The 15264-nt window shown below is 42.9% G+C and overlaps 3 protein-coding genes across 5 annotated transcripts in view; all 3 read left to right on the forward strand.

Annotated features, from left to right (window-relative positions):
* Window positions 1-2355: 2355 nt before the first annotated feature.
* The window catches only part of LOC138110980 (semaphorin-3D-like), a 31298-nt gene continuing 18389 nt past the window's right edge, over window positions 2356-15264 (forward strand). For 2 of the 3 annotated variants that reach the window (XR_011151184.1, XM_069016122.1), the window contains exon 1: window positions 2356-2632. Coding sequence is in view for 2 of the 3 variants with exons in the window: in XM_069016122.1 (XP_068872223.1) it covers window positions 2518-2632 (115 nt within the window). In the remaining variant the exon portion in view is untranslated. The remainder of the gene's footprint in view (window positions 2633-15264) is intronic. The other variant, XM_069016123.1, reaches the window with a different exon arrangement.
* On the forward strand, window positions 9105-10327 carry LOC138112069 (uncharacterized). Its single transcript, XM_069018758.1, has 3 exons — window positions 9105-9179; window positions 9576-10230; window positions 10308-10327. The coding sequence occupies exons 1-3, from the start codon at window positions 9105-9107 to the stop codon at window positions 10325-10327; spliced, it is 750 nt and encodes a 249-aa protein (XP_068874859.1).
* LOC138112073 (inositol 1,4,5-trisphosphate receptor-interacting protein-like 1) lies at window positions 10350-11956 on the forward strand. Its single transcript, XM_069018760.1, has one exon. It carries the CDS (start codon window positions 10350-10352, stop codon window positions 11919-11921), a length of 1572 nt encoding a protein of 523 aa, XP_068874861.1. The 3' UTR covers window positions 11922-11956.

The raw sequence follows: 15264 nt of genomic DNA on the forward strand, positions 1-15264 counted from the left end.
AGCAGCTGCCTCGAGTGTAAACTAACTGCCTTGTGAAAGCAAATGGTTTTTCACAGACATTATTCAAATAAAAGGGGAAAAGGAAAAAAAAACCCAACCAAAAAAAAAGGAAGGTTCCCATTAGCAAAAAAAGCCTACATGAAAAAGTGAGGTTGTGAGCTATGGCCGAAGGCCCGAGTTTGGTGCTGATTCTCAATCAATTCAGCAAATGACAGTGCATTGACACAACTGGTTTTTTAGTCAAATTTAGTCCTGATTCTTCACAGTAATTTGCCTCAAGAAAATGAGCCCCATATCCTTTGGTGAGTTCCCTGTTGGCTGAGGCCCAGACCTTCAGGCCATGACTTCTCAACATACTTGCAGTGAGACTGGTTCCCTCTTAATTGCTTCTTTTTGAAGTATGGTTTGTCACTATCATCCTGCTGAAGATGAACAGGGCTGGTGTCTCATTTTCACATATTCTTCCCCCTCCTCCCCTCTCCTTCTTTTCCCCTTTTTCACCTCTAAATAAATTTCTTAAAGGCGATTTAACCCTGGGATAGTCTAATCCACTTCAGTCCTTCGTGGTCCACCCTCAAATAGATGTGTCGGCACAGAAGAAGTTAAGGGTGTTCTCTTAGGATCTGATACTGTAATAAAGGGAAGAGAAAGATGAAACAGGCATTTCATGTTTGTCTGTTTTCTCTCCATGTCATTTCATGAACGTGTACTCACGCTTGGCCAAGAGTAGTGCATTCAGACACTGAATATGAGTGTTGAAGAGGGGACTGAGAAGAAAGAAGCATAGTGTTCTGCAATAGGAATTATGCTTTGGGGATTTTACGGATTGTTTCCCTCTTTTTCACCATCATGCTTTTCTTGCACACTTCCTTGTCTTTTGCTACTGAGCGAAAGTCTGGAGGCTCAGAAAGCCCAAGTTTCATCTGAGCAAGATTTCCTGTGTCAGAGAGAACTGAAGGGATTCTGTTTCCATCCTTTCATGCCAGGAAGGATGAACTGCCTGTATCAGGAGGTGCTGAATTGGTTCTGGGTGCTGCTGTAGCTCACAGAATTGCAAGACCTAGTGCTGCAGGAGTTCAAATAACAGACCAGTGGAAAGGCTCAGGGGCCACAAGCTGTGCTGCATCTCTCATGGACTTGCGAGGAGCCTCTCCTTTGGTGTCTGTGCAAGTGCTGGCTGCTGTGGGCACTAGGATTGCTCTTTTAATCAGGCAGCTCCAGTACCTTTCAGAAAAGAATTTTCATGGCACATCATGAGCCATTAATCTCTCGACTAACCATAACATTTCCTTACTCCTTGGTTTTCCAGCATTACTCAAACACTGACATTTGTCATTTCACCAGCCATCTCCCTTGGCCTCTAGCATCAGGCACTTGCAGGGGGAAGGATCTGGTCTCACAAATATTTTCATACTCTGATCTCTGTGATTTATTAACCGTGAAGTTTTGCCTTCAGAACTCAAGATACCGTTTCAAATAATTTCACGTGCAAAAGTCGAGTTATTGGGCAAAAGGGATCCTTGATAGCTGGGTACAAAGGACAGCAGGACTGCTGTTGCTGTTTTCTTTTCAACTCCTGTGCTGGCTGTGTGACCTTGAGGAAATAGGTTCATTGCAGCTTTATGGTTCCGTTTTTGCATAGGGAAAATAAGGGCAGTGATAATTGCTTTCGTTTGTAAAACACTTTAAGATTTATGGACTATGAGTGATTCTTACTAAGTGAAAAGTGTTGCAAAGCTGGCTTAGTTGCACACTGTGCTAACAAAATCCCATATCAGCCTATTGACCCCAGCCTGAAACACTCATTAAAGTTTATAGGACATTTTGGTGGATGAGTTGAGGCAGTTATTCTGCTGGAAATATCATACTGAAAGCACTTTTAAATCCATCATCCGCTTTGACTTTTTTCTCTATTAAAACTAAACACAACTGCTTGCTCTGTCCAGTTTTCTTAGTTTATTTATGAAAAGTTTTTGATGGATATGGATATGTACTCACTGTTCACTCAGCTTGTACCCCCATGGCATCTGAGACATTTCAGTTCATTCTAGTCATAGCATAAACACACAATAGCTGTTGTACTGAGACAAAAAGAGCTATAAAACATACAAGATATCCAATGGACTGGTATTAACTATCAAGTTGCATGGTCACTTTTGAATGTCAGATGTTCTTTTTATGGATACTGCATTAATTTAATTTGTGCTTAAACTTTAGCTAGGCTAGACACTGGTGTCTGAAAAGTTTACATATTTTTCCAATGTCAAAATGTGTAAATTTAGTATTAAGGAAACAAAACATATTTACTTGTACTAGAGGAAAACTACTTTTGTAGCAAAGAAATTAACTGAGGTGCTCCTTAAAGATAGGTCTGGCTTGCTTACAGAATTGTTACTTATGCAGTAAAGCAGATCTGCAGATGTTTTCTTTTTTTCTTCCAGATCAAACTTGGATTGTTTGAAAAGTGGGGAGATACTTCACCATAGTACAAAAGAAGGTACAGAAGAGGAGAGCAGAATGAGAGCTTTGCAAGTGCCACGTGCCTGCAGCCCGCTGTCTTTAGTGATGCTGTTCCTTCCAGTCACTGGAATGTCAAAACAAAATATCCCAAGACTGAAGCTTTCCTATAAAGGTAAACTTTTCAGTAGTTTTTCTGATTCTGCCACTTCCGTTTTGATGTGATAGTGCCAGCAGTTCTTTTGTATTACTAACCAGGAAATACATAATAGAAGCCTTAAAGATGGATGAATTCTGCCTCGGGGCAGTATTAAAATCTGGGCTTTTTGTTGTGTCGGGGCACATGTTTCTGAAGTATAACTGTCTTTTAAAAGTATTATTTCTGTTTGCTCCAAGAGGATGTTAACAGACTCTACATAAATTAGAGGGGAGTGGTACTTGAAACACTCTGAGGTGCATTGGAGACATTCCTATGTGGCTGGTAGGGATGATGTGAGACATGGAGGACGTTCACACCTTCCTACAGCATCAGAGGAAGTTGAGAGAGCTGACTCAAGTGTTTCAAGGGGACTGACATTTATTTTTGTAATAATTCTTTTTCTATCACTAAGTGGGTATGTTAAACTCTTCATAGGTGGTTTTCTTTCTCCTTGCCTCTTTGGATCACAAAAGCGTGTTTCTCTGCAGAATTTCTTAGTCTTGTGTGTAGTTCTTGTTAAGAATGGTACCGAGGGATTTCAACACAGACATATTTATGTATTAATGGACAAGTTTTTAAAGAAGGTAGATTTCTTTTTGCTTTGAATGTACAGCACACCTGCACAGGCACAGAGGTGTGTCACTGATACTTTCTTCTTTAGTGAAAACAAATGCTCTCCCATTAGTTATGTTTCAGCTGTGTCAGCACCTTGCCCTTATGGGAGCTATTTCTGCTCTGTTTTTCAAACTTATGTCTTCCTATGCATTGCAGAGTTACACTCAGGATGGTGTGATGGGACAGGCTGTAAAGCCTTCATTGGGGCTTATGATATGTTTATCATGAGTTTAACACCCAGAGAAATTTATTGAGTAAGCAGAATGACTTGCTATTTATTTACAAGCTTCTCTTTTGCTAGATTTGCGTGCCACTGGGCATGCTATTCCACTGTGTATATAAATGTGTTTGGATGTGTTTGTGTGAGAGAGACAGAGGAAGCAAGATCAAGGGATCTTGACAACATTTTTATTACTTTGGGAAACAGTTGCACTCACTGAAGCCAATGAATAGAGAAACTGAAAGACCTGACGTGAGTTACGAAAGTTAGCAGTAAAACCCTCCTAACATACAGCCGGCCTTCTCACAGCCAGGCCTTTTGAGATAATTCCCAAAAGCAGCATGTACCACATGGCGACGGCATTTATTGTGGATTTGACACTCACGATTAGTGAATTCCTCTCAACTTCAAAAGCAGATAGCCTTTGGCAAAATCCTGATGGATGCCTTTGGCAGGTAAAGAGGGGGAGAAAGAAAAATTATTGAGGTCAACACAGGGGAAAAAAAATGGCTGAAATCTTAGTTTAAAATAGTGGCAGAGACCTGCTGGGAACAGTTGGGGAAATGCCTGAGCTCGTTTAAAAAGATGATGAGCAGATGATTGATATTTAGGCCCTGACCCAAACTTTTATTAGCAACTTTATAAACCTTTCAGTTTGGCTTGAGGGATACCGTTTCCTGTCCAAACTTATTCACCTATATCCCCGTAGGGGGGGAAAATCAACAACAGATGCAGATGCAAAATAGCACATAAATCTTAATTTTGAGAGCTGTGATGGAACTGAAAAGTCGGAAGAAAGAGAATTACCAGAATTTATTGTGCTTTGTCTTACTTTCTTGGGGGGTTGGAAGGTGTATATTTTTCCACATGGAACAAGAAAAAATTTAATGCTGTTTTTTCACACTTATGTACTGTAAATGATTCCAGTATGGCTTATCATAATCAAACTATATATTTGTGTGTTGACAACAGGATATCACATATACTGAGTATTTAATATAGTTGTGAGAATTAAGTCTACCTTCCTCCCCCCAAATCTTTCAGACAAAACAATTCCAAGGTTTCTGAGAATAAGATGTAGGAGAAATGAACTGTTTTGCCAGTTGTCATAAAATTGTTAGTCATGTCACTGACAAGTCCTGGCATCTCTGTTCTTTGGAATTAATACTTGAACTATCATGAAGAGGAGAATACAGGGCTCTTCTCCTTCTTTATGGAAAACAGATGAGAACTGGCCACGTCAGGCAGTTCCAAAAACCTGGTCACACGTGTCTTTGAAGGGAAGGTTTCGTCTCCTTTCATGTGCAATGAGTTTATGGCATAGCTCCATCTTCCCAGAAGAGCTGAGCATTTGCTGGGGCAGGAGAGCTGGAAGTAAGCAGGACTTTGCAGTTACTGAATTTTCCAGTTGCATCAATCAGTGGTGGATGGAGGAAGAGGGAGAGGGTAGGGTGGTTAAAGATGTGTCTATAACTGCAGGAGTGCTTCAATAAACCACAGCATGTCAAAGCTCCTTTGTGTTCAAACAGCAATTAAAATTTTAGACCTTCTCTGAATGGCAGCTATAGGTTTCCTTCTTCTCAAGGTCGTCATCTTAACGAATGGGAATCTGTGCAGGAAATGTTAAGATATTCCAGTGAATGATGTCGGGATCAATGTAAAGTCGTACAATGGATTTCCTTTATTGTTTGTCCCAGTCTAAAGATGTGTTCTAAAAAACTGTGCATGTATAAAACTAAAACTACACACAAATCAATTAAAATACGTTGTAGTACAGAATCAAAGTCATATATTCTCCACCTGTGTTAATCAAATCCACTATGATCTTTAATCACGTATCTCATCTTTTCACATTTTCCCATATCCATTAGTTGAAAAATACTCTTATTCACTCAGACTTAAGTTAGATACTTGTTCATGTCATTACTATCCCAGAAATTGTCACTCCTCTTGTGATGTTTTTAGGGTGCTCTCAGTGCATATACCTTACTTAATCTGTGTATCTTAGATACTTCTACAAGATTGAGGTGCTTTTATTACTGTAGTTTTAATATTAGGAGAAGGTAACAAACTGTCTTCTAATAGAAGATTAGGATCTTTAGAAAACCAGGGGATGATTTTGAGTAATATTCCATATTTTAACCCTCTTTGCCTAGTACTCTTTCAGTCTTAAGACCGACAGTGTGTATTTATCACTCATTTTCATGTAGATGGAGATAACCTGTGACCTTCATCCAAACTGCAGAACTCCACAACCACAGCTTCCCTAAGCAGCACATCCTTGTTGTCTGCTGCCTCATTTAACATCCTCATTCCAACCTCTAGAGCAGATGCAGAAGGTTTTCATACACCAGTCTAATTCATTCATGTCATTTTCAGGACAGCATCAGTTCTGTTACTAAAGAATGGAAGGCTCTGTGTCCTAATTCTCGTATGTTTAATTCATACAGTGTAGACAGTCTTGTTTCTGTTTTATCTTCTGAGTAATAATTTTTCCTAATTCATTGGGAGGTCCTTCCATAAATATCGTGTGTGTCTTTTTAGATTTTACTTCATAGGGAGAAGTAAAGAATAGCCAGACCCAGAATGTTGATTGCCTTCTGAGAAAAAGAAGAAAAAAAATCAAATTTTTCTCAATTTGTGGCTATCCTAAAATTTTCCTGCAGAAAGAGAGAAATTGCAAATTTAACCCTATTGATTTGATTTACTTGGCTGCTTTTCATGGACATTTCAGTAAGTGTAGTCTGTGTTCTCAGTGAATGCATTTATATTACCAAAGCGTGCACCCTAGTTTCTTGGCTGGGGGGCATGCACCAGGCCAGATTTGGGCATTGTCACCAGTGATATCCACAAACATGTATCATTCCCGTGTGGGAATGTGGCCATTCCCCAGAGCAAACCATGCTTACTTTGACAGCCGTGACTTGGTCAGAGGACCAGGAATCCTGCACTGTGACACAGTACAGAGGAATAAGCACGACTGAAGGCAAGGTTTGGCTTTTAAAGCAGGATTTACTTAGCACTGTTCAAAACGACTATGGTAGTAATTTAAATCTAATAAACAAAAGCATTATTCTCAGCTGGTTTGTTTTTCTCCATATAGAATGAATTAAGATGCAGTCTCACTCTCACTGAAGTCATGGCCAGAGTTTTTCCACTGAAGTAAATTGAAGCGAGATCAAATTCACACTCCTCACTTTTTTCATCTTACCTAAGTAAACTAAAGACAGGCAGTTCTTTCTCCTCTGCTGAAGGATGACCGTGCTAAACCATCAGCTCCACGTGGCAATTAGCCATGTTTAAGGATTGTTTAGTTTCCCGCAGTGTTTTGCACACAGGATTTTCTTCCCCCTAAGAGTGATCCATTCTTAAAACATGGTGAAAAAGCAAACAGAGAACATTTTGGTGCCAGGAATTCTTTTGAAAATTTGACTGGGTGAGTACATTTCCTTAATGTTCAAAAATTATCCTTTGAACATGCTATTTAACAGTGTCAAGCATTCTGTTCTCTATATTGCTTTTGCTTTAAACCTGTTTCATTTTATAACTGATGAGATGCTTAACTGTTGCATCACAGCAGTTAGTTTGTTCAGTTTCAGTACAGCTGGCTTATTTCCATGTCATGCATCATTTAATTATACATATAAAACGTAGTTAAAACTGTACAGCTCCATGAGCCTCACTTAAGCTGTCTGTGACACTGCAGTAATCCCAGTACCCTGACGGGGTGTTGCACAGCTATGACTGGTTGGAATGTGGTAAACTGGTGATGTGTAAGAGAGCCTAGAAATGAGCTTGCATTTTGCAGCTGTGCTTGCTCTACTAGAAGAGGAAGTAAAACCAGAAAAAAACTGCTCTTGTGGCAATATCAGCGTCTGTAAATCTGAATGCTTAATGAAAATCAAGGAAAATGTGCTGAGTGAGGAAGTGGTGCTTTTCCCTTGTTTGTCGTTTAATTAATTTTTGGTGGTCTGTTATTTGTCAGAAAAATCTATCTCAGATTCCTCTATGGAAAAACATGAAGTGTTCATGTGAGAGTGAAGATCCTAGTATTGGATGATTGTCTAGATATGCAAAAGACTTTGCCTGTTTTGTCTCAAAAATGCTTTCTGGAGGCAGTGATCATTGAGACTTAAAATGTACCCTAGCTTGAAGATGGATGGGCGCTGCTGTCCATGTGTATCTGCCGTCGACTGAGTATAAACTTGAAGGCATTTATTACATCTTAGTAATGGGAAAAGCAGCAAATTTCTTGCAGACATTTTTTTTCCTTTTTTAAGCTAGTGAACTTGAAGGTCAGATTCAACTCTATGTTGCATTTTCTGTCATATAATTATCATATATATAATGTCCTGAAGAGCAGCCTCCAGTCAGTGACATCAACAGCTTACATAGCAGTTGAACTAAGAATAACCTTGGAGAACTGACCCGTGTCAAGCTCTTATGAGTGTAAACTCTTGATGTCACTGACTGGAGGCTGTTTTTTCATGATCACAGAAGGGCCTCAATTGGATAAAAGAAGAATTGTGTTCAAAAAATACAAAACTATTCTGCTGAATGTTCACTTTACTATATCTCAGAAGATGAGAGGAAACAAAACCGAAAGAGTAATACTTGACAAAGGATTTTTGCTCCCTTATAAAAAGAAGGACGGGACAACATCAAAAACAGCTTCCCTAGAAGAATGCAGGGAAGAGACATGATAAGTGGCATCAGCTTGGAAGAGGGATCAAAACTCTTTCTTTGATTACTTTTACTAATGACATGTGTTTAAGCAAATCCAATTCAGAGCAGTTTCAGAAATCCCAAACTTGTTCTCTTTCTGAGCACTATTTGGAGGGCACGATCTGCCTGACGTCAGTGTCTGTCTAGCAGTGGACATCTGTGGTCACTATGCAGGTGCTCGATTCACATCCTGTTTCTTTTTCCTCCCTCCCCATTTCTGCAGTTCCATTTCTAGGTGAGTTCCCCAAAGAAGAGCTGAGGAATATAGGGGATGACTCTTCCGTACTCACAGTCCTTTGGAGATAAATACACAGAGATAGCAGAAAGAGTCAGAATTTCCTTTATTTAACCAGCGCAACATCAAACAAGTCAGAGAGATTGGTTAACTCTGTTTAAGGCAGACAATTTTGAAGATGGTGGGAGTGACAGATGTACATCTTTGCTACAAATTTGAAAAAGGAGACATTCTACTTTCTGAACAAAATCCTGGCTATCCCAGAATTTTGCACTGTGTTGAACCATAGAGTTTTAAGAGCTGAGAGGTTGCTGAAGACACCAAAATTTTGTAATTAACTTACTGGGCCTCTTAAAGGAGGGTGTTAGATCTTCCTGTGCATCATTCAAGCAGCCTGGATTTCTTTCAGAAAGATTTCTCACTAAATCTGTAACAAAACATTAGCCTATATGACATACTGCCCCAAAAGTAATCAATATAAATATTATTAATAAAAAATGTCCCCCTCCAAGATTAAATAAAAGCTTACACCTATATACCAAGAGCATCCATGGATCATGTCACCCATATTTATATTTGACAAGGGTTTGTGTGGGAGGGCGCTTGTGCCTGCTTTGTACAGGGAAGCTCTGGGGTTCCCAGGTTCACGACTGATGGGTCTGCACTTTGTGTCTCTTGAGGCTTTGGGTGCCCAGGGCCATGATGAGTTCCCGGGCTGGGGATGGCGGGTGGGGCTGGCCTGTGATGCGCTCTGGGGCCTGTGACAGCACAGGGGCCGTGTCACAATGGGGGCAGCTATTAAAGGCCCCATGGGTTGCCGCTGCCCCAGTAGAGCCTGGGCAAGCGGTGAGTGCACACAGGCGGTGGGGAGGCAGGGCTGGGGGAGGGCTGGGGCAGAAGCGCCGGCACCGGGGGCGTGTGTTCTGTCCCTGCATCCAGGGCCCAGCCCCTGGTGGGAGTGCCTTGCTCAGGCTCGGTGCTTGCTGGGGCAGCGGTGCAGGCCTTGCCTCCTGCCAGCTGCCGGGGGCCCTCTCCTTCCTGCTGCCACGTCCCTGTGGCTCCTGCCCCCCACTGGCTGCCTCCATGCTGGCCCTACTGAACCCCTTCTGTGTGTCCTCTTGCAGACCATGGCTTTGTTGTCATTGCTCTTCGTGCTCGTGCAAAGCCTGATCCAGTACCCCCAGCCAGCTGGGGATGGGCTGGATGAGGCCACGCACCGGCGAATGCAGGAGCGTGAGGAGCTGCTTGACCGCGAGATGGCTCGGCTGCTGCAGGAGCTGGAGCAAGGGCCCCCGGAGCAGCAGGACGAGGGCTGGGGAGCCCTGCTCTTTGGTGCCCTGCAGCAGTGGCCATTCTGGGCTCTTGCTGGACTCCTGCTCCTCTTGGGCCTGTGGTTTAGCTGCAGGAGGAGTCCTGAAGCCAGCGAAACCAACAGCAGCGGCAAGGACCAGAGCTCCTGCAAGATCTTGGGAGAGGAGAAGGAAAAAGAAAAGGAAGAAGACAGTTTGGATTCCAAGGGAGATGGAGAAACCATAGATGTGACTGTGGAGGCAGATGACAGCGGCAGTGGAAATGAAGAAGGCAGTCCTGTGGCTGCAAATGAAGGAGACGATGATGATGCCAATGAACGAGATGAAGATGTGAAGTTGAAGAAAGACAGTGATGTTAAAAGTGACGATGGCCATGATGCAAAGAAAGATGAAGGCTGGAGTGATGGGAATATGCCAGGAGACAATACTGCCGAAGGAAATGAAGAAGAACCTGGCAATGTTACTGGAGGTGTGGAAGACCTAGATGAAGTAAATGAAGGAGAAAACAAGGATGTGAAGGTGGAGCCAGACAAGGATGCTGGAAAGGAAGACGGAGATGGAAATGAAGAAAAAACCAATGATGCGTATATGAAGGCAGGCAACAGTGATGATGTAAATAAAGGAGTATACGAGGTAGATGGAAAGGAAGAAAAAGCAGATGTGAAGGTGCAGGGAAGCAGTGATGCCAGTGAACAACAAAGCAGTGATTGGATTGGGCAGGAAGACACCAGTGATGGTGGGAAGGCAATAGACCACAGTGGGTTTGCTGCAACTGAAGAAAAAACCACTCACCTTGGAAATGAAGAGACCAGTGTTGCAAACAGAGATGAGAAACAGGGTGATGCAAATGCGAATGGAGAGAAGAATGAAGATGCAAAAGAAGGAGAACAAGGTCATGTGGCTGCCAGTGAAAAAGAAGGCTATGCTGGCAAGGGCAAAGGCAGCCGTGGTGGAATTGAAGAGGAAGAAGACGCCCGTGATGCTGGGAATAAGCGAGGGATCCTTTTAGTGGATCGCATACAGTGTCCCGTCGAGGACGTGGAGAAAGGTCGCTCAGTGGCAGCTGAGCTGATGGAGAGCTTCACGCGTGTCTTTATTGACAGCGTGAGCAATAGTTTCTACCCGGTGCCTCAAGAAGCCATCGGGGTGGGCAGTGCCTTTGAGGGTTGGAGTCCCCGTGAGCAGGATGGGGTGTACCGCGTGCTGGTCCCACTGAATCCCCCACCGGGACACGCTTTCCACCTGGAGCTGAACAGTGGAGGGCAGATGGCAGCAAGGACCTTCTGCGTCCGTGTGGAGCTGGTGTGCACGTGCGAGAGGGAGCAGCTGGGCGAGAAGCTGTTGTGCTTCCTGCACCACTCGCAGGAGGAGCTGCGGCAGAAGCAGAAGCCCAGCCTCCTAGAGACACTCTGCACCGGCTCCTACCTGGACGTGGAGAAAACCTCCCACTGGTTCTACCAGCTGGTGAGATGCTCGTGGCTGCATTTGCCTCAGTCGTACTCATGGCACTTGGTGTTTCAGCCCTGCAGCCGGTCCTGCCAATTCCGGCTGAGCAAAGGCAAGAAGAGCCTGGTGGTGGAGATGTTGTTTGGGGTGCGCCACGGGGACTCCGACATCTTTGCGGTCAGCCAGCCCACAGAGGCCCAGACAGGCGGCTCCAGCATCTTTGTGAGCAGCCAGCCCGCCGAGGCCGACTCCATCGCAAGCACAGCGTGGCCTGAGACGTACGCTGTGGCAGAGGCAAAATTCTTCCAGCACGTCGCCAGGCAGGTGCCGTGTGAGAGCTTGCACCTGAAATGCCTGCAGCTCTTCACCTGCATCCTGAGGGGCACAGGTTTTTCCAGCTCGACCTGGAAGACTGTGGTCATGCACGTGCTGACCACCGTACCGCTGTCCCAGTGGCGCAGGAGGGAATTTGCACGGCGGCTGTGGGACATCATGGCATACCTGCGCCGCTGCCTGCAGTTGAAACGCCTGGAGCACTTTGTCCTAGGCAACCAGAGGCTTCCTGCAGAGATCAGCTTGCCGCCGGCAATGCGAGCGGTCGAGCCGCTCAACCTCTTTGAGCACCTGGCCCAAGATCCGGCCGCCCACGCAGAGGCGATGCGAGCTTACGGTCAGCTGCGATTTCGCCTCTGGATGCTGCTCTCCGGCCACTGAGAGGAATTCCCTGCACAGAGCTGTGCTGGGGGGGCTCACACCCGATGGCAACCACGTGAGCACTGCATAATTCTTCCTTTTTTCACTGGCAATCCTGAAGCTGCTTTCCTGCTCCCGTGGATGGAAGATGCTGCGGCACACGGATTCACTGTGCAGACACACATCTCTGCACTGCCCTGCCCTTCACCTTCCAGTTTACCACGGTGCTGTTGTGATGTTCCTACGTCTACGAGGCAGAAACTGGCTCCACCTGCACATCCTTACAGAAGACTACGGACTGAGAGAGGTTGCTTGGCACACCTCAAAGACATGAAACTGGCCTGTTAGGGACTTGATGTAGTTGTTCAGTGACCTGTAGCTCACTTTACCATAGGAGAATAGGTAGTCCAAATTTTTATAATAGGAATTCTTTATTAGCATTGCTTCCAGAGGTCCTTTATTATTATCAGTGTACAACTATTTTGCAAAGTTGGTCTTAGTTTAGGAAATTGAGCTACCCTACTATAGTAGATTGTCTCCTTTTCAGTAATATCTGGATAGCTATGTTTGGAAAATTAATAAAAGGAGAGAAGTGTCTCAAATTGCCTGAAACGTGACATTCTTTATATTTAAGCCTCTGTATCTTAGAGAACGTCGTTCCTATATACCTGCCTGAAATAATGCCATTTTGCAAACAGAGATGTTGGATATGTTGCGTGTGCTCTCTCTTGAGCAAACCCATAGAGATGCTTGAAGGTTGATGTGAAAATGCCCTGAAATGCCTGAAATTCTACAGCAGAGTACTCCTGAATTTTTTAGGAATCTTTGGAAAAGTGTTCTTTTCACAGTCACTTTTATGACTGTAATACCCTCCTGGGGAACAATTCCGTCCTGAAAGATGAACAGAGAAGTCCCTAACTGCAAAACATGTGGTTTAGTACACAGCTCTTTTTTGGGCTTCTCATAACCAAGGTTTTAACACAAAACTGTGAACACAGAAAGTCATGTTTTCTCTATTCCCAGTTGTCTGTATCCTTTTGGAGAGGCCCTGCTGTTCTATGAATATTACGTTTTTCACCAGGCCTAATAGTATTGTATATCAATGAGAGCCACTTCACATGCACAGCTTTGTCCATGGTGACATGCAGCTAAACAAAATGTCATTTACTTCTTGCACTACATTGTAGAGATTGGTAGTAGTCCGGAAGTATTTATTCTCTTTGCCTTCCTACCAATACATCTGGGGTCAACTGGTCAACTTTAAACTCAGCATACCTTAGGAATTGGATAAATTGCTGCAGTCATGCTAGAAATACTTTTCTTTATCCCAGAAATTTGCTTGAGTTTCTACAATGCCCATGTAAACCTTCACGTGTATTCTCCAACATGAGAAAGGACTTGCTCCTCCCTAAAGGCAAGTGATGCAACCTTTGTTCTTTCCTGTATATGAAAGTTATACAGCCTTTAGTTTCAGAGTCCTTCAAAGTTGTCTGTAACTGTTTTGAAAGTGGCTGAGATGTTCCCTTTCTGCTAATTTAGGCATGGCTTGTCACTAAAAAAAATCTGTACCTAGTCACAAAGGGCATTCTGATTCTGAACCAAGTGGTTCTACATTGCTGCATTGTGACAGCATGCTGGAGTTGAGGAATGGCAACATGGTCACCACACATGTGACTTGATGCTAACAAGTGTAAATATGTTTTATAAATGCAAATACATATGATCAGAACAGAATGAGATTTTTACTTTTGAAGTCTCTTTGCTGTGGCTCTGCTGCTGGAGATTTTATAAGTAAGCAATGATCATGCTGTTTTGAGCCAAGTCCACCGAGATACTGTGTGAAATGAATAAAACCCAGTCACTATTCCAGCTTCTATCAGTCAGCAGTGAAATATTAACCCAGAAGGGGAGTTAGCTGGATACTTAGTTAATCACCGGGCTGGAAAAAAGTATTTAATTTTGAGGAAAACAGCAAATAGAGACCATAAACTGAGTGCTGAACGCGTACTCATGAAAGACCATCCCTGTAACTTTGTTACTGTACCTTGTGAGAATGCTGGTTCTGTGTTAGCCAGGCTGCAGAGATGCAGTGATTCAAATCAACAGCTTGCTCTAAGCTTGAGAATCATTGGGAAATGTGCTTTTCACAGTAAATTTTTCCAGTGCAATATCCTTGGTGATAGTAAATATGTCTCGCTGTGAAGGGAAATTTCAATGCGTAAGAATAAAATGCGTTGTTTTATAGACTGAGAACAATTATTAATCTAGCTGAAATTTAATCAACCCTCTGTTAATATTTACTGGTAAAGTTTTATTAGATCATATTACAGTTATAATCTTATCAGTGGCCATGCTCAGAGTCTTATTTCCAAGCTGTTTTCAATAGTAGGTACCAAACGTGATTCTTCACCACTTTGCAGCTTGTGTTGTCATTTGCACCAGTAAGAAAGGAGTGTGCAGTGTTGTCATTTCAATCTGGAATATTCTACAGATGTTTTCCTTACGATGCAGTGAAAGAAATGATTGTACAAGGATCAGGCAGGGTTCATTCCCACTTGGGCATTTCAGTCATGAGGCAGCATTTTCCCTCACTGTTGTAGCTGTTCTAGGTGGGTTTTTTTTTACTGAGAAATTCTAGAACTGTTAAACAACAGATGACAAATGTCCATTTGGGATGGTCTCTTCAGAGATCATTCCTTTCAAATAAGGAAACTGGAAGTAGACAGCAGTCTCAGTCATCGTCCTTCATGTATGTGGAGAAGAATCAAATCCACATATTTTTGCAATTGACACTCTTGCAGAGGCCCATGCTTTGCATGGCTTTAAGTGCTGAAAGTGCTTTAGAGCATTTGCACAAGCATGTAATTTATCCTTAGATCAAATTCCTGTGACTGCAGATGAGAAGGAATTTTTCCTCATATTCTGTATGCTAGTTACTTGTGTTCTGCAGGTGAGGACTGAGGTTTTTATAGTACCATGTTAACCATAAGCTGCTTCCAAAGTGGTCTTGCTGGCAATTAATAAACATCTTTTAAAGTGTTACTGGTTTAGAAAACAAATCCTGACATCTTTGCCTTCACGAAAGGTATGTGGGAAAGGACAGTGCTGGTGTATAGTAATGTAATGCTCAGCATCAGATAAAATTTTTCAGTGTGAAGCAAGATTTTTTCCCAAAGTACTGCCAAATAAATCTCACCTAGGGGAATAGGAGCTGCAATGCATGACAATTTGTTTTCAGATTGTACCATAACAACATCCTGCACTGAGCCAGACAAAAGTACACAAACTTAAGTAGAAGTGACTGAGCCAAAAAATAATTGTCATAATTATATACCAGGTAGTCAGATTAATAATGATAAAATAT

Source organism: Aphelocoma coerulescens, chromosome 5, assembly GCF_041296385.1.
Source record: "Aphelocoma coerulescens isolate FSJ_1873_10779 chromosome 5, UR_Acoe_1.0, whole genome shotgun sequence".
Taxonomy (NCBI): Eukaryota; Metazoa; Chordata; class Aves; order Passeriformes; family Corvidae; genus Aphelocoma; species Aphelocoma coerulescens.

Coding starts and splice junctions, on each gene's coding strand:
- LOC138112069 (XM_069018758.1), top strand. CDS start 9,105: ATGGGTCTGCACTTTGTGTCTCTTGAGGCTTTGGGTGCCCAGGGCCAT. Junction 9,180..9,575: donor TCCCGGGCTGGGGATGGCGG/GTGGGGCTGGCC, acceptor GTCCTCTTGCAG/ACCATGGCTTTGTTGTCATT. Junction 10,231..10,307: donor ACCTGGCAATGTTACTGGAG/GTGTGGAAGACC, acceptor GATGCTGGAAAG/GAAGACGGAGATGGAAATGA.
- LOC138112073 (XM_069018760.1), top strand. CDS start 10,350: ATGAAGGCAGGCAACAGTGATGATGTAAATAAAGGAGTATACGAGGTA.